This window comes from Barbus barbus (assembly GCF_936440315.1).
Source record: "Barbus barbus genome assembly, chromosome: 31".
Lineage (NCBI taxonomy): Eukaryota > Metazoa > Chordata > Actinopteri > Cypriniformes > Cyprinidae > Barbus > Barbus barbus.
Genome location: NC_136759.1, coordinates 5672030 through 5692114, shown reverse-complemented (window position 1 = coordinate 5692114; position 20085 = coordinate 5672030). Strand labels below are relative to the sequence as shown.

The window sequence follows — 20085 nt, the reverse complement described above, 5'->3', positions numbered from 1 at the left end:
GTCACACTGCATTTACTCTTTATCTGTGATGGTCAGAAATAGCTCACTATTCATTGGATGGTTTTGAGCGGGGTCACCAGAATCAAAATTAAATCTCACGGTCAGGGCCGCAGATTTTCTTCCAGGTCTTTGGGTGTTTACAGTGTGAGTTATGTGAGTTGTAGCAGGTTGTGACTGGTTTGACCCATAAGTGATGATCTGGCCGGTGACATGCTCTTATTCCCAAATGTCAAGCTCACTATCCATCTTCACGCACAGCCAGGGGCTGATAGACTATTTATCAAGACTGCAGTTTGTGTGTATGTGTGTCCTACCAGCTTTTGAAGTAAAAAAGGCTTATTTAGCTACAAGACAACATAAAAAATCCAAATAAATCTTTTTTGGCTCTAATAAATATCCCTAGGTTATTGTAAATAATTCATGTGCTCATCACTTCAAAAGGAAACAAGTTTGTTTCTCTAACATTTTATCAACTTTTTACTGAGTTTTTATTTATTTATTTATTTGTTGGCTGAGGTGGGACATGTGGGCAGGGTTAAGTAATATTAACCAATAATCTTTATAGTCTAACATTATTCCATCCAATCAAATCAAAAAGAATAATAAGTACTGTAAATACTGTTTTGTGTTTTTCATACGGCATTTTATGTTATTTAGTTTCTTATTTCATATTTTTGCTGAGGTGGGACATGTGGGCTAGATTAAGTAATATTAACCAAGTCTCATGGGACATTATTACAGATGAATATTGAATTCATTTCAAATTAAGGAAATTAAATGTACTGTAAATACAGTTTTGTGTTATTTATACACATTTTGTGTTATTTAGTTTAGTTTCTGTTATATATATTTTTTTTGCTAAGGTAGGAATGTGGGCGGGGTTAAGTAATATTAACCAATAATCTTAAGTCTAATATGATTCCGTCCAATCAAATACTAAAGGATAGTAAAAGATGTCTCATCTTACATTATTACTGACGAATATTGAAATAATATCACATTAAGGTAATTAAATATGCACTAAATATTTGTGTTATTTATTGACTTTTTATAATATAATATTTTTTCTAATGTAGTTATTGACTACATTATTTTTGCCAAATATTGAAATAATGTCACATTATGGAAATTAAATGTGCTATAAAAATGTTTTTGTGTTTTTTTTCTGTTCTGTTCACTGAAGATCAAGGTGATGTGCTTTTAACGCTCTAGTTGAGTTGATTAAATTCTGTGCAGATGTTCACTGGAGCACAAGTGTTTTTCTCGTGCTATTAAACGAATTTAGAAACTCACCCACAATTTTCAGTTTACTAAAGAGCGTTTTTTTTTTTTTTCTTGCATGTGTGTGTGTCCATGTAGGTAAAGACTTCCGGGACGTGATCATGAGCAGGAACAACAGCATCACGGAGCAGATCACAGACGTGGTGAAGCAGCCGGCCTTCATTGCGGGCATCGGAGGGGCCTGCTGGGTCATTCTGATGGGCTTCAGCATCTGGCTCTACTGGAGGAGAAAGAAGAGAAAGGGTCTCAGCAATTATGCAGGTAGAGACCAGATCCACTTGAGCTACACACAGTGGCGACTGTTTTCAGATGGCACGGGAAGCACAACTTCCCCTAAATGCGTTTTCAGGTCAAATAATACAAATATTGTTAGTATTTTAGCAAATTAAACCATGGTGCCCATGCTTTACTGGGAATCTATGGCAGATTCCAGTGCTATTTATTTTTATGAAGCAAAGAGTGATGTTCATTGGATTTAAGGCTCTAAAGTGCTGTTTTGTGTCCTTATTTGTATTATTAAATTGAATGGGACATATTCGGTTTTCAAACAATGTGTTTTTGTCCAAGCTTTTGCTATATGATGATTTTTTCAAGCTCGTAAATGGACAGGACTTGCTGCAAATGGCCAATAATTGAAAAATTGATATGTACAATAACCCTTGTGATGTGTTAAACTCTTTTAAAAATGGCTTGTAAGTCTCTCGATATGCTATATTATCACCAAATCTTGTATTCAGTTTTCAGTAACATGTTTTCTTTCAATTGGGACAGATTTTGATTTTGTTTTTGGAACTGACTGCTTGTAGGCTTCAAGCTTATGCACCTCAGTTCTTAAATGAAAAAAAGCTTTATTCGTGGATAATTTTGGCAATATTCACTCAAAATCTGAGGCTCGTATCAATGAGGCCTTTGATCAAAACCTGTGCTAACTGAAAGAAAACAAGTTGCTAAAGAGATTGAATCCAATTATGGGTAATGCATAATGGGAAGTTTATGTGCAATTTTTTTGTAGGCCAGTCATTGTTGATCAGGAACTCCACAAGTGTAACAAAGTGTGGAGGGGGGGGGGGGTCCCCAAAAAAAACAAAAAAAATATTGAGAAAAAAAAGAAAAGCATTGCTGGGAGGTTGTTCCTTGTGTGAGCAAAGTCAGCACTCCAGTGTGATAAGAAACTATTATTTATTATTTTATAAGTACTTTCACTCTTTAGTAGTACTTAGAAGCAACATTGCAGATATAAATAAAATAAAGAGTACACATTTTGATAAGTGATATATGTGCTTCCGTACTATTTAAAAGCCCCAGCCGCCACTGAAACACACTCTTTTGTTTTGTTTTTTTACACTTTATTTTAATTATGTTTGTGTGTCTTCTGTGTTAGACTGTCTCATTCCTTTGGCTGCTGTCTTGCTGTCTTGACTCTGATGGCATTACGCAAACCTTTGAACACACTCCAGTATGCATGCGAATAATCATGCACACTCACAGAAACACACAAACCTTCCAAAGCCCGACTGAGCACTGCAGGCTTTTTAACACACACTCTTCTCTGTCTTCTTGTTTTTGCAGTTCAGTCGTTCACCTTCACCCCTGCAGGTACTGTTCATTTGTCCCGTCTTTTCAAAACCCCCATCCCTTCTTCCTGCATTTATCTTATTTTCCTTTACACAATCAAGTATCCCTTCCCATGATTCCCTCGCAGGTCTTCAGATGATGCCCACCTGACTTTATCAGCACAGTATAGGGAATAAATCTGGCTTTAAGGGTCTCAAACAAATTATGGACAGATCTAGACAGTCTAAAATTGTGGATTTATTTATTTTATTTTTCTAAAAAGCAATATAAGCATATAGACATAATTTTATGTATCTTTATATTATAAATTTGTAATATTATTTATTTATTTATTTACAGATACAGGATAACATTCAAGGTCAAACTAAAGTGCAAGTAGTGAACATTGATTGGTTGGCTGTGAATAAACACCATGTTTTTCTAAATGCTAACAGAGTCAGGTGGAAGATCTGTGTGCTGCAAGATCCTGCAGTTCTCCATTTGTGTTTCTTTGTCCTTTTCTTCAGGTCATGTTTTCAGTGGTGGTCACCTGTGCTGATCTTTTCATGTGGTTTATCCATCTCATCTTTATCTTCCTTTTATTCTCCTGTTCTCTCTTTCTGACTTTTTGTTTGTGCAGGTGTTGTAAATTGTTTTTCTTCTCTACCTGAGTTCTCCGCTCTTTGATTCATTCCTGTCTTTGTTATTAACCGCTTGAACAAACTTACATTTGAGAATCAATTGTTCCCTCCATACGAGGTTGTCGACATGCTTCCTCTCCCTCCAGTTATACACACTTCTATATATTCTGTTTTAACCAGTATAGAAATTATGGACACAGATCTAGGTTTAAAAAAACGGATTTGATCGGAATTGAAGTACACACTGCATACTGTTTATAATTCTTTATATTCTTTTATAGTCTTTCTAAAAACATTATTCTCTTTTATTTGTATATTTTCAGCTTGCATTTTAATTTGTTGAATTTTTAGTAATTGCTTCTGTCATTTTTATTAGAATTTTTTAAATATTACTATTTAGGTTTAATTAATTTTATTTTGGGTCAATTAATGATAATGGACAGTATGCATTTCAAATATTAGTAGTGTGCTAAATTATTGTTATATGTGACCCTGGAGCACAAAACCGCTTAGATATATTTGTAGCCAACAACACATTGTATGGGTCAAAATGATTGATTTTTCTTTTATGCCAAAAATCATTAGGAAATTAAGTAAAGATCATGTTCCATGAAGATATTTAGTAAATTTCCTACTGTAAATATATCAAAACTTCATTTTTGATTAGTAATATGCATTGCTAAGGATTTCATTTGGATTTTCAGTATTTTGATTTCATTACAATTTTTTGCACCCTCAGATTTTCAAATAGTTGTATCTCGGCCAAATATTGTTCTAGCAAACCATACATCGATGGAAAGCTTATTTATTCAGCTTTCAGATGATGTATACATCTCAATGTTAAAAAACAAATTGACCCTTATGACTGGTTTTGTGGTCCAAGGTCACATATGACCATAAATAAATAATAATACAAAAATAATTAAAACAATTTATATTTATATGTTGCTGGGATATATATTAATGTCTTATATTATCTTAAAGTAAAAAAATGTATTATACTTAATTTATTTTTTGCACAAATTGTCTTAACATTTAGCATCGATTTGTTAGCAAAAAAGAAACTGTTGATATTAGATGACTGGATGCATTGCATTGAGGGATATTGTACCTAGCGAAGCTTGCATTGTTGTACCTTTTAGTAAATATAGTATTTATACTATATACTGTAGAAAGTCGTAAAAATAGTTTACCATTCCGAACACAGTCATGTTGCCACCAGTCTCTTGATTTTCTGTCCATCAAATATCATCCCATTCTGAAATACGGTCACGCTGCCATTGATTTTCCACTTTATGTTCACAATAGCAGAGAAATGTTTGTAATTCAATGGTTGGTTTGTCCGCAAGTTACGTGATATATAGAAGATTCGCAGGCCTACCAGAGGTTAACCAGTGATGACCTGATCCAGTCACACGGTCAGCCACAATCACATTGTGAATTGATAACACAAAAAACCAAAAAAATCACTCTGCAAGCCCAGGTTCCCTCCATGTCTCTCGGGGATTGTGTGCGGATTGAGGTGTGCTTTTATCTTGTAGGAGGGTTTCGCTCCAAACTTCATTACCGATGAAATCAGTCTCCCTGCAAAAGCGGACACCGCCGCACTCCACTTTTCCCCAAGATAAGAGCGTAACACTCAGCTGTCCGAGTCTTATGGCCTCGATATCCCTCGACTTTCGTTTTAATGCACTCCAGTGGTCTCTCCTCACCACTGCTTGAGTGGGCTTCAAGGTTGCCGGCTCCCAGGGGCCCACATCTTTCTTGGTTTCTTGGTCCCATGTGCCGAGCAGATAAGTGTGGTGTTCAGACGCATTACCGGCATGCCAGACCCCATATGCGTGACGCTTGCGAAGGCAGCGGCCCATGCTAGCGAGGGCAGCTTCTTGCGCCGAGTAAAAGACATTGCTTTATTCTTGTTTCCTGGAGCCAAATTGTCTTCGTCTCATTATCATGGTTCACTGCAAATCATGCGAACTTTTCAGGGTTTATAGAACAAAGAAAGACAGCTGATTCCGCTACACTGGGATGTTTGCATCAAGGCGTTTTTTTTTTTTTTTATATGTTTAATCGGCAGTTGGGTGTAAGAGGTAAAAGCGAATACACCTGTTCACACAAACACCCACTTTCCTCCTTTAAACCTGTCATCGCCGCAAGGCTAAATCAAGTTGTGCTTGGACGGGAAGGAAGGATTTGATGGAATTTTTATACGGGCGATTTTGTCATACCGCAGTAAATGCTTATTAAAGAGGAGTAATCAGTTTTCATATTGGAGAGAGTGCTTATCTGGAGCTCAGCCTAAAGCTGAGACCAGCGCCAGTCTACGGGCCACATCAAAGTGCCAGCAATGTGTCCTATTGTAGATAGGCACTTAACAGACCCGCACACACACATAGCGCCACATAAAACGAGTCCCTTGGGGAGAGAAAATACCTTCAGTGTTTGTTCTCAATTTACTGAAATGCCAGATTCTGGAATTAGCAGCGAATGCAAATAAACCCAACAAACAGCGGGCCCAGAGGAGAGACGAACGCAGGCTAGTGTTCATCGAGTTTAATGTTTGGACTGTCTGTTTGACAGAAGAGGTGATGGATTGTTAACAGTGGAGAGAAAATGTCACTGATCTAATTCAGATTCTCTGCAGGGTGTGTAAACGCACCAGGAGTCACTCTGGATTAGTTTATGTGATATTTGTTAAATAAGTGTGCATGCTTGGACATTCTTAAAGGGAATATTTCTGCATTCATTTACTCACCTTCATGTCATTCCAAATCTGTATGCATTTTTTTTTTTATTCTGTGGAACACAAAAGAATATTTAAAAATAAAATGCATCATTGTTTTTTCATACAAAAAGGCCAATGGGGTTCAGTATAGTTTTACACCCCATTGACATTCACTAAATGAACAAAAGCTTTGGAAGAAAGTGTTTTCAAATATGGACGCCTGATTAAGTCTCCCTTCCAGTAATCCATCTTTCTTTTTGCACACTTTTTATATAAATCACTTTCTTTTGGCAAGAATATTGAGGCAAAACCCAGAGAAAATAGGAAGTTATGGAGATAAAATGACAAAGATGCTTTGATTTCATAATTTCATTCTGCATGTTCATTTTCAGGGCACTCTAAACAATTCAGTCACTCTTGAAAGATTTAATTGACACATATGTGGAGACGTCTTCATTTCTTAATCAGTTCCAGCTGTTTAATTTGGAATCATGTTTAAAAAATGTAAATTATAGAGAGAATGATGCATAAGGGATTGATTTTGCCATGATGACTCAGTCTCTTTCTCTTTCTGTTTTCTACCCTCTTTCTGACCCCAGTGACGTTCCAGCGTGTTGATGGAGGCTTGATGAGCAACGGGAGGTAAGATTCCTGTCATCCGCTCTCTAGTTTCCCCTTGTTTTTCTTCAGCATGCCACAAAACAGCACTAGTTATTATCTTTGTGCCAATCACCTGCCTTTAACCTTCAAAGTCCAGCCCCTCAATTCCAAACCTCATTCATATTCTGTCCATCATCCCCTGGAAGGTCATCAAAACCATTATCCTCTACAAGGCAGTCATCTTCCAGCCCGTACTCTGCTTTTAAGGGTTCACGCCATCGCTGCACTGTTAGAAATTCATCTTAAGAGACGCTGTGGACGGGAGTTATTGAATGGTTGTTCTTATAGGTTTCCGTAAGGGTTCTTGCGACACACAACCGATTTTAATGGGTCAACAACTTGATTAACCTGCTAAAAGTCACAGTAGAGTCCATCAATGCGGAACAATTCTTTGCATAACCATTAAAACAGGGTTCTTTCGAATATAAATAAATAATTCAACCAGACTTATTGTTGATTCTCGCCACTCTGTGAGTGTTCAGTGACCCCAAGGGGATCTGTATCAGTGATGTAGTATATCATTTGGTTATATATTACAATATTATATATTGCATTTTTTTATTATATATATATATGTATGTGTGTGTGTGTGTGTGTGTGTGTGTATATGTATGTATGTATATATATATATATATATATATATATATATATATATATATATATATATAAGCATTAAAAATGTATGCTAAAATCATGATTTTTATATATATATTATAATATAATTGTATTTATATAATTATTTTAAGTTAGCATAATATAATACATAACTGAAATAAAATAAAATAATTATATTACATTAAAATAAATGATAAACTTAATAATATAATAATGTAATATAATTATATGTATGTAATTATTTAAAGTTAACATAATATATAATATTATGATTTAATTTAAAAACATAGATAACTGAAATTATATAAATGTTATATCCAAATAACAAACTTATAATATCTACATCATTGAAAAAAATCCCATAAATCCTCTATAATATTAAACCTTAGATTCAGTCCAAAACTAAGATAAAAATAAAGCATTTTAAGAACCTAATAATAATAATAATTACTATATAATAAATGAATATTATCATTTATTATTATTATAATTATTATTGTATTAATAAAACATTGTATATAATAATTTAATTATATTAATTGCAATATTTTGATTTAATAACATTCAGATTATAGATACTTTTTTTTTTTCATTCTTGTATGCATTGTTACCCATGAGCACCCAGTTTTATCAACAGATCAAACTACAGCATGCAAGTGTGCATTTATACATCAAGCTCGCTCTGATATCATCATGTGACTGATGGATGAAAATATGAGATCTGCCTGTTTGTGTACCCTGCATCCTGTCAAACACACACCACACACACACATACTGTACGTACACACACAAATCTCCACACATCTCCCTTCACGGACGGCTAGCTGCTCATAAATCTCACCCCCCAAAAAGAATTAGCAGGAACAATTTAAGCAGAGAGAGGTTTTATTTTATCATTTGTCAGCCCCCCTTCGTCCCCGCTGCCTGCACGGACCCCCGCAGTGATAAATTTGCCTGTCACCTCAGTTGGGCGGCTGGAATATGAGCATGTGTGATAATGTAAAAATAATTACCCCAGGGAGAAGCTATACTAACCCTTCCGGAATCTTTCGGCAGGCCTCAGTTTTTTTAGGGGGTGGAAAGGAGAGTAAAGGTTTGTTTGAATGACACCAGTTACCTGCTGGACAGGAGTAGAAGAGCTGTCTTTTTTGTGTCCAGGTGTCTTTTATCACACCTGAGAGGCCAAACCCAGTTTTTCTGTTTTAATTCCACGCTCCCACACGTCTTCTCATTGTCTCCGCTGCTGTATCAATAGATTGAAGGTGTTTGAGTAGCTCGAATTAAAGCTGCAGCAGTGTCACCTGATTCCCCCTGCAGGAAGTCAAGTTCTGCTGATTGATTTGAAGATTCTATTCCAGATCCCATGGGTCTCCTATCTAATCAAAGAGGACGTCCACTTGTATTTTTTTTAATAGCGATACCTTGTCTTTAGCTCTATAACACCCTAGAGATCAGAGATAAGCACTTGCCTCTGTGGATCTGAATTAAGACAGACGTTATTGGAAACAGGATGAGGTCTGTGTATAAAATGCATTATAAAGCTATCCACAATGCCTTATTCTTCTCCATTTAAGCATATTGTATATATCATATCATATCACATATTTGTTGAATTATGAATGCATTAAGGATACCTTTTATAATATTTTCGATATAGTAAAAAATTACATTCTAGCATGTTTTATTGCTTTTATAAAGTAAATTACTTTTTTGTCAAAAACATTACTGATATTTTAACCCATTTAAACAACTACTACTAATAATAATATTAATTTTTAATAATAATAATTTTATAAACACATAATAATTATATCTGTACATAATAATGTAAATTTAGTAATTTTGTAAATATTTACTCATTTTTATATTAAAAATAACAATGTCACAAATTGTTGTTTACACATTATTTTATTGAACAAATTCAGATTTATATTGGAATATTATATGTATATAAGTCGTGACGTATTGTCAAGTATGGTGACCCATACTCGAAATTGGTGCTCTGCGTTTAACCCATCCAAGTGCACACACACAGCAGTGAGTAGTGAACAAATGCACACACACACACACACACACCGTGAACACACACCCGGAGCAGTGGGCAGCCATGCTGCGGCGCCCGGGGAGCAATTGGGGGTTCGGTGCCTTGCTCAAGGGCACCTCAGTCGTGGTATTGAGGGTGGAGAGAGCGCTGGACATTCACTCCCCCCACCTACAATCCCTGCCGGCCGGGGACTCGAACCCGCAACCTTTCGATTACGAGTCCGACTCTCTAACCATTAGGCCACGACTTCCCATATAAAAACTGATATAATAACAGAATGCAATGCAGTGACAGTGAACAGGTGTTCCACATCTTAACTGTCACTGTATTGTATATTTTATATTATGTATTGACCAGTCAACATCCAGGACTGTAATATAATGCATTATATACAGTATGTTTCTTAGGAAGTTCTTCTGCATGTTTAGGTGGGTTCATGCTGTGAAGGTGCTCTACATGCATCGGGACACTTGATCTGTCTTCTGCAGTGAATCCCCTTGACTAAAGTTCCTGGAGAGATGATGGGAGAATGTGTTCATTTGTTACAGTCTTTGTTTATTGCATTAATTAGACGATAGCAAATGAAGCCGCGTCTGTTTTTGCAGCTCCTCATTGGCTGCTGCCAAATTGCTCGTACTGAACAATTACGTTTAATCGATCACAGAATAAATGATTCATGGAAGATGAATAGGCGGCATATTGGTCAGGCCTTGAACTGATGGAAACTGATAATGGCAGATTGTTTTTTCTTACACTGTTTTTCTAAATTCAGTTTTTACTTTCATTTCTTTATGTACCGCCTTACTTGTTTTTTCGGTCTTTCTTGACTTCCAAATTCCTTCATTTTCTTCTGCCATTTCTCTTTTCATTGATTTTCATCTTCTTCTTCTTCTTTTCTTTTCTTTTTCTTTCTTTCTTTTTTATGTAATAACATTTCTTTCTCTCTTTTTCTTTCTCCGTCCCTTCCTTCCATCCTATATTTTTTTAAATAATTTGAATAGCTTATTGTTTATATTAAACAAAGTAATAAATTATCTATAAAAATTGTATATACGATAGATAGATAGATAGATAGATAGATAGATAGATAGATAGATAGATAGATAGATAGATAGATAGATAGATAGATAGATAGATAGATAGATAGATAGATAGATAGATAGATAGAGATAATCAACAATATGATTATCATGATCAACAATATGATTGATATTATCATATATTAATTGTATATAATAATAGTAGTTTTTATGTATTATTATTATGTATTTGATGTAAAAAGTAAGCTATTGAAATTATAAATGTCTAATTGTTTCTCATTTATATTGTATTTTAATTAATGTGATCAGTAAGATATTCAAAATAAATATATTTAAAGTATTATTACCCACGTTTCTTTCTTAGCTGCATTTTTCCTTCTGTTATTTTTTTCAAGGCACTTTATTCCTTCCCTTCCTTTCTTTCAGATCTATATGTTTATATGAACATGTTTGTGTGTATATTGGATTTTCACTGTGCTCAAAGTAAGCGGCAGCATCCTCCAGCCAATGTAAATCTGAAAAGCAAATGCATGTTTCGGCATGCTTTAAGCGTAATTTAATGTGCAGGCTTTTAGTTGTGTCTCTCAGGCGCTCGCTCTTTCTGCAGCTGTATTGAGGGCGTGTGGGCCTGTAAAGCCCGGCTGATTTATGAAGTAGCATTGGGATTAATATTGCTCACTCGGCTTGTTTACGACGATGCTCACAGATGCGCTGCGAGGTTGTATTTCACAGTTGCGCGCGTGTCTAGGAGCGTGGCAGGGAAAAATGGAGCCAAATCAAATCTCTTTGGTCTCAAGGCCACAGTGCGCTCTGGTTGTCTGAAGAGAGGGATTCAGGGCTGGGTGTCAGGGCTGGGATGAGGCCCCTGGCCCCGCTCCCGGTGATTTGCAGAGCAAAAATATGCCCGCTAAAACGATATTTCTCAATCTAATCATCTCGCATGGGAGAAGATGAATGCAAGGACAGAGCCGCCGTTACCACAGTCAACATCATCATCACCCACACTTACAAATGATCCCTGTGAGGACTGACTGCGACTCTGTGCATGTGCGTGTGGATGTTTAGCAGAAAAGTCAAAGTCATGAAACCTCCATTTTTCTCTGGTCAGCTCAATTTACCGAAATTGCATTCTGTACACATTTAGCCTACACGGTAACACTTTACTGTGCATGGGATTTTTTTTATTTATAATATAATTATAAATTATATTATATTATAATATAAATTATATATAATTTATATTATAAATTATATTATAAAATAATATAATTTATAATATATTATTTATATTATAAATTATATTATTTATAATATAAATTATATATAATAATTATATTATTTATATAATTATATAAATAATTAACTAGTAGGAAAATATATATATTTTACTTGGACTTGCTGTTAGAGTATTTAGCAGATTTTAATTTGATTGTGAAATGTAAAACTATGATATCATTGGTTCATATTCCCTGCCCACATAAAATGTCAGATACGATGGAAAGTCAGACGAAAGTTGTTTCAGAGATGGATAAAGTTATAAGTGAGCCTGTTTCTGCCTTGGAGGGAAAACATGTAATATATATATATACAGTATATATATATTATATATAATACATTAAAATGCAGTCATACATAGTCACAATTATGAGAAATAAAATCAGTTAAAATAAAAGCATTTTTTTCTTACTTTGGAGCAGGAACCATAATACATTTTGATAAAACATGATCAAAAAACCCTTTGAAATGACATGCACATATATTTCAAAGACAGTAGCATTTCTTTAAAATAAATTATTATTGTTTTTAAATATGGAAGGAGAAAAACACTTGGAAAAACAGATCGAGAGAAAGAAAAGTATCTCATAAAGATCATCTCAGGGCCAAACAAAACCAAAACAGCGAAGGTAGAGAGAGGACCTGATTGTGAACAGGTAGGAGAGAGCATTTCGGTTGGAGGTGAGGAGAGCACAGGATTGTTTTTCAGAAAGAAGAAAAGCGGAGGGGGGAGATTTGAGTAGTCCTTGACGTATTACCCTATAAGAAGTAAACGTGTCTGAGGAGGAGCCATCAATTTGAATGACTCGTCCCCCCTGAGGGCCTGTTTTGGCATTCAGCTGCCACATCAGGGGGTGTTTAGTCTGTCAGGACCCCTGCCTCCTCAGCCCGAGACCCTCCATTCGGGCTCCGCTGGTTCTTATTAAAACCTGTGGCTTAGCGAGCGACGGGCTGCTACACTGCCATTACTGGTATATTGCCCCTGGCTTCAGAAAACCACACACTTTTCCCCAGCCTGGGGGAGACGAGCCACCTCAGGGCAAATGTACTTCCATAGAGAGCAGGAGTGAGAGGAGACGAGAGAGAAAGTCACAGTGAAATAGAGAAAGAAAAGAGACAAAGACGACTAGGGTGTGTTGATGCACACCTGCACTTGAGTCTTTGGACGAGAAATGAAGCCTTTTTAAGCTGTGTTTAAAGTTAAGTATACGTCACAAAGTTATATTATAGGTTTAACATGTATGTAGACCCGCCCCATAGACTTTTAAGTGCATACCTGTGTTTATTATTTGTTTGTTTGTTTATACAAACTCCGTTGAAAATGAATTTACTTTTTTTTAAACAACATATATTTTATAAACAGAATAGCCCTGTAAGAAGGTGTATTGGCTAAACCTTGTTTGTTTGTTTGTTTGTTTGTTTACTGACTTTCCATAATGAATCATGAATGTTATTTGTTTGTTTGCTGATTTGTTTATTTATTTGTATAATAATAATAATAATTATTATTATTATTATTATTTAATGACTGAAATACAATTAACAATTAAACAACAAACTAATTAAACAACTAAAACTAATGTAATGTTTGATTAATATTTAATTACAGTTATTTATTTTTGTTTTCTTGCGTGCCATAATGGATTATGAACATTAGTTGTTTGTTTGTTGATTTGTTTATTTGTGTAATAATAATAACTATTATTATTATTATCGTTGTTATTACTATTATTATTACTGAATTACAATTAACAATTAAACAACTAAAACTGTTTACTTAATTAATCGTTAATGATGTGTATATTTATAATATCAAAAAAACTATTTATTTATTATTATTATTATTTGAACAACACATGGTTGAGTTAGTGACTGAATTATAATTTCAATCTTTAGAAAAGCATTTATTTATTTATTTATAATAGCAATATCTATTATTATTATTATTATTTGAACAACATATGAGTGTATAAATTCATTACCCAGATGGCTGCTGAGTGTACTGACTTGCTTTTAAAAATGTATTTTTGTTTGCGCTCATGTCTTTGTGTTCTTTCAAAATCTCCCGTTCGCACTGGCATTGCTCTGTCTCCACGACCATGACCACAAATTGCTCCTCTAACAATGATGAAAGGCGAAATACAGAGATGAAGGAGAAAAATGAAGGAGTCCTTGAGCGCTTCATTCATCCACCTCTCCACTCATTCTCCATTCCCCTATTGTTACATTCCCAGCCTTCCTCAACCAATGGCTCTTTATTTCCATCTATGCTCATTCTGTAGAGAGAAAAAAAAAACTGTATTTTTTATAGTGAGAGCGTGGCTTTAGCAGCACAAATGAAGGGATGGGGGTAAAAGCTCAAGCTCTCCTTGGCATCTGTTGCCCATGGCAACAAGCTTCAGCGAGGTGATTGCACAGTAAAGTGGTGGTAATGGCCCACAGCACTCACCCATGACAGCTTAAAGTCTTAATGATGCCTTTACGCCACACACACACCCTTGGGAAGACACACAACACCTGTTAAATCAAACCTCCTATGTGTGAGCTCGTACACACACGCGTGGTTATCAGATGTGGAGGAGTGTGTTGTAAAACACAGGAGTTCGATGAGCTGAAGATGGTGTATTATAGTGAGGGTGATCTGTTAATTGAGGGTGTGTGTTGGCATGTACGGAAGGGCGTTCGCTTTGTGTTTTCTTACACAGCTACAATGAAAAATGTTGTCTTTGTTTAAAATCCTAAAGCTTTCTGAGAATTTCCAGGTTTAAATGTAAAAAAAAAAAACTTTTCTCTTATCAAATAAAATCTCTTATCAAATAAAAAAAGATGCTACATTGGAAAATGTGGTAATCATTAGGAAAATCTTACAAAAATAAGCATTTTCTGTTGAAAGGAGATTTACATTTACATTTTACATTTATGCATTTAGCAGACGCTTTTATCCAAAGCGACTTACATTGCATTCAAGTTACAGTTTTTACATTTTATCAGCTCCTGCCATGAGATGTCATGAGAACATCATCCACTCTTAAAAATAAAGGTGCTTCACGATGCCATAGAAGAACCTTTTCGTCTAAATGTTCCCATTAAGAACCTTTAACATCTGAAGAACCTTTCTGTGTCACAAAACAGAAGACCCTTTTGAAGCACCTTTATTTTTAAGAGTGTACACATCATTTGTTTGTGTTATGTCTTTATTTGGACTCCCTGCAGATTTCTATCATGTGTTTAATTCATTTTTTTTCCCAATCCTGCTGGAAAATATTAGATTGAGACAGACAGATGAAGAACAGACTCACAAAACATTGTCACAAAACTTCTGCTGTATTTTAAAATTTAGTTTCGATGTATTATTATACATCGGAACTAAATTATTATTACGTATTATTATTATTATCATTATTATTATTAATAGTAGTAGTAGTATTAATATTAATAATAATAATGTTGTTGTTGTATAAATTACATTACATAAATAAATGTATGCAATAATTTATAAACCCATTAACATATATAATATTATAATATAATTGCACACTGACTCAGACACCAACATTTCATAATCCCATACTTATCTGAGCATTATTAGCAAATATAATAATAATACTACTAACAGTAGTAGTAGTACTAGTAATATGAGAATATTAACTGTTATTATTATTATTATTATTATTAAATTATGTATTTAGTTGCATAAATGTAATCTTGTAATTGTATAATAATAATTATTATTATTATTTTTCCCAGATAGTTTTCTTTAAATAAAATTAGATTTTATCTTCAGTCCATAATAATAATAATAAAATCAAATAGGAAGAAAGGAAGAAAGAGAAAGAAAAAACTGCCTGGAAATGTCATGCAAATTACTAACGTTGTAATTTTTTTTATTTTAATTTCAATTAATTTGATCATTTTTACATTTCTGTGCTGATTATACATATAAAAATTCCATGCACTGTTGTATAAAGCTTATGAATGAAACGTTCATACACTCACAAGGCTTCATTTATAAGTGAGCAATTATTAAAATACTCTGCCTGTTTCAGTCAAATCCATATCCAGTAATCACAAATGATTTGGCATGTTATGGAAATTGGTTGTTCAAACTGTGGAAAGTCAGAATCAAGAGAATGAAGTGTCACATGCATGGTTTGTGTTCCCGCAGTCGTCCTGGTCTGCTGAATGCCAGTGATTCAGGATACCCCTGGCTCGCCGATTCCTGGCCGACCACCAGTCTGCCTGTTAACAGCGGTTCTGGAGGACCCAACGACCTCAACAACTTCGGCCGTGGAGGTAAACCGACTCTCAGACCCATTGGTGCATTGGCTAGGAATTTAGGACATATTAAACTGGTGAAATTGATCGTAGTCAAGAGTTCAAAGTGTTAAAAGCAAGCTCTCGCCATCAGTTGAAAGAAAATATCCTTTTCCCCTTTTATATTCTTGGGCGATGTTTCATTCAGGGTGTCCTGGTGTTGTCCATAAGATGAACACCTGTATGCATATTGCACCGTTTTTGGATGCACACATTTATTCATCATGCGCTGAGACAGACTGATATCGCCACCCGCATCCTGCTGTCACGCTGAAACTAATGGCTGTGGTTCTGACCCGCTATCAGACAGAGGAAGGGCCGATAGCGGAGGAGAGGGGTGGTGGGGGAGTGAGGAGAAGATGGTGGTGGAGCAGTGAGTCGTGAAGGACAGCCGCAGCTTGAGTGGTGCAGATGCAGCTGCTGTATATCATTTTCTCTTCAGTACACACATATATACACACACATGTAGAGTTACAGCATTATTACCTCCTTCACAAGTGCAAAGACAAAAATACAAAGAGAATATAGTAACAGCGAGTCAAAGGGAAAAAATTTAAAGAAACTAAAGGCCTGCTCACACCAAAAATATTGCATATCCACAAACTTTCAGTATGATTAAACTATATCTTTCTGTAATTTATAATATAGTATATAATAAATAATATATTAATTAAAATATGTCTAAAATACTAATAATATAATAATAATCTCTGTGTATATGTGTGTATATATATATATATATATATATATATATATATATATATAATTATCTGAGCATTATCTAAGTATAATAATAATTTAGTGTATTAAAAACAACTTGTAATTATTATTATTATTATTATTCATTAAGTATTCATATAGTTGTATAATTTAAAAATGTATATTAATAATATTATTGTTGTTTTTATTTCACACCACCACTACTTTAGTAGTAGTGATTTAGTATATTAAAATTATTTTTTTGTTGTTATTATTATTAGATATATTAAGTATTCTTGTAGTTGTATATATTTATAATTTATATTATTATTATTATTATTATTATTTAATATTCTTGTAGTTGTATATATTCATGGTTTCTATTATTATTATTATTATTATTTCACATAGCCTAAGAGACCAAAATATCATAATTCCAGAATTATTTTAGTATTATTTCTGTGTGTGAATAATTTTTGGGGGTATTCAAAAATATAAAAACTGTCTTAGAATCTGAAGATTAATAATATGTACTATTTTAAATAAAATAAAAAATATATCAGACTTGTTGTTAAAGAGCACTGAATTGAAATGCACTGAAATATTTTGTTCTTGAAAAATTGATATCACTTCTCCCCAAACGTCTTATCTAACACCATATTAACCTCACAATCTTGTTTGTCTTCCTTTTATTCCATCTTCCCGTTCCACTCAGACGTGATGCCCAGCGCACAGGCCGATAAGACGGGCACCATGCTTTCAGATGGAGCCATTTACAGCAGCATCGACTTCACCACCAAAGGTGGATTCGGGAGTCCAAGCCCCGCCTCCCAGGCCACGCCCTACGCCACCACCCAGATCCTCCATTCCAACAGCATTCACGAGCTGGCCGTCGATCTGCCCGAGGCCCAGTGGAAGACCTCCCTACAGGCCAAGCAGGAAATGGCCAACCTGGGCTACTCACTGCCAGACAAGAACTCCTGCAACAACAGTGAGTCGGGCTAAAGGGCCGCGGGTGTGTGTGTGTGTGTGTGTGTGTGTGTGTGTGTTCCAAAATCTTTTGAAACAAAGCCAGTTGCTCTATTTCTGGATATTGCCCGAGGTTTGTATCAGTGTTAATTTGACCATCATTGTATTAATGTTGCATTTTTCTGACATACAAGAACAATAAGACTGTGTATCATTGGCCCATAACAAAATCCATGACCCTTGAATGTGTTTCCGACCAACCGCATTTATTATTTAAATTGTCTTTGGGCTAAAAGAATGTAACGTCATTAGCCAAGATTTATTCTATTTTGAAAAGCTTTTAGACAAATGCACTCTGCTTTTTTTTGATCAAAAAAGTACTACTATCCATATTAATGAACTTATTGTCTGCAGTTGAGCAGAATGATAAATTGTAGATGTTCCTTAACGCAATTAAAAACCATTTACGCTTTCATTTGGACTTGAATAAACCTCTATGAAATTACTGTAAATCACAAGTATAAATGTTTCCATGAACTGGTTAACTTGCCAACCAATAGAATTAATTCCAGGAAAATTAGTTAATGCATTAATGTATGTTGTTAACCTCTGAATGAGACACTTTCCAAAGAAACTAGACAAATTGAGAGATTTTAAAGCAATTAGGGCTCTGTTCCAGAGCCTAGTGAACGGCCATACTGTCTGCTACCTAAATAGGCAGCATCCTGACTGAAATAAATAAATATACAGAAAGAAATTAATGCAGATTATATTATATTATGCATTTATTTTTATAGAATTTTATTTTTAATATTATAAGTAATTTTAAATTATTAGTAGTAATACATTTATATAGTTATATTTGATATATTATTATATTCATTATAATTATTTATAATACATAAATAATACATGTAAAAACTTTCATTTGAATTGTATTTATTTAAAAATAATAATTTTAATCATTTCATTTTATTTGTATTTATTTTTAAATGTTCAAGTATTGAGTCTAAGCATTGTTAAAATAGGAAAAGAATAGGATTTTTAAAAAGGAGTTGTGCGTGAGATCGGTGCTTTGCTTGTTGCTCTAACTGCACCTCCTTGCATGCGCTTGTGCCATCTTGCCCTCCACCTGATGCCACTTTTTTGCCCTTCGCCTCCACTAGCACTCCTTTTCATTCCTGACTACCGATTGGCTGACGGATTGTGTAATAGAATGCCGCACAACCAATCACAGGATTTCAGCACCACCAGCTCCCACAACAGCTCAGATCGGAGCAACAGTCTGTCAGGTTGGTATTTCACCGGTCCAGGGTCAGCAGCCCACCCGCATCTTTCCTTCAGTCTACCCCTCTCCCCTTTCACCTCCACTAACCGTGGTGCACACGCCATGACTCCTGCTCTATAATGTCGATAGTATGGGTTTGTTTAATAACTGTGTTCCTCGTAGCAGGCCATTGTGCAATGGCCTGGACAGAAAAGTCCTGTTTTTCCAAAAAGAAAAAAAACTATTTATATATACCAGTAGGTTTCTAGTGTAAAATATGATAGGTATTATGTGATTCAGAGCAATGACCTTTCTATAATGATGTTTTGATTTCATAAATTAATTTTTTTAACCTCTGGTGCTGTTCGAGTGGCACTCCAAAATGACTGATTTTATTTATTTAAATTAAGCGAATGTCCAGTAATGTTTTTTATTTAATATTTTGTATTTTTAGGGGACTTTTATGGTACTAAATTATATTTATGTTTAATAGTTATGATACATTTACTACCTGTTAACCACTTTTTCAGCATAGACCTGAAAATAAAATTTCCTAATTAAACTGTCATAAATCTTAAAAGCTCTCTTGAGTTTGATCTTTTTAAATAAGACACTTAGCAGATTATTTCTGAAGTGAAAAAGTTATAAAAAAAAAAAAAAGTGAAACAAAAGAATTTTATGAAAAATGCACAAACTATTTTTTAATTTTTTATGAAATTTATATTTTCCAAAACATGTTTGTAAATCAAAGCCATAGTGTTCCTCACAGCACTTTTCACATGTGAAGGGGAAATGACGCATGACACAATCCACTCAACCTTTGTCTTCTGGCTCCGTTTGACTTGTTGCACATGCTGTAATTCCAGCAAAGCATCTTTTGACATTGTCATTAACCTTGTGTTAACAATGTCACTGTGTTTTTGATTTTAGCAAAGGTTTGTTTTGTCATAGGTTACTGTTGCAACGTAAAAGAAACCACTCAGAAATGCACACACGCACTC

The 20085-nt window shown here is 34.6% G+C and overlaps 1 protein-coding gene across 5 annotated transcripts in view; it reads left to right on the top strand.

The window, feature by feature from the left end:
* Positions 1–20085, top strand: part of LOC306851583 (roundabout homolog 2-like) — a 194717-nt gene that overhangs the window by 158334 nt on the left and 16298 nt on the right. For 2 of the 5 annotated variants that reach the window (XM_079387938.1, XM_079387939.1), the window contains 4 exons: positions 1360–1542; positions 6801–6843; positions 16001–16128; positions 17564–17839. In XM_079387938.1, the coding sequence (XP_079244064.1) occupies positions 1360–1542; positions 6801–6843; positions 16001–16128; positions 17564–17839 (630 nt within the window). Of the gene's footprint in view, positions 1–1359; positions 1543–2850; positions 2878–6800; positions 6844–16000; positions 16129–17563; positions 17840–18983; positions 19110–20085 lie in introns of all 5 variants that reach the window. The other 3 variants (XM_079387935.1, XM_079387936.1, XM_079387937.1) reach the window with 3 other exon arrangements.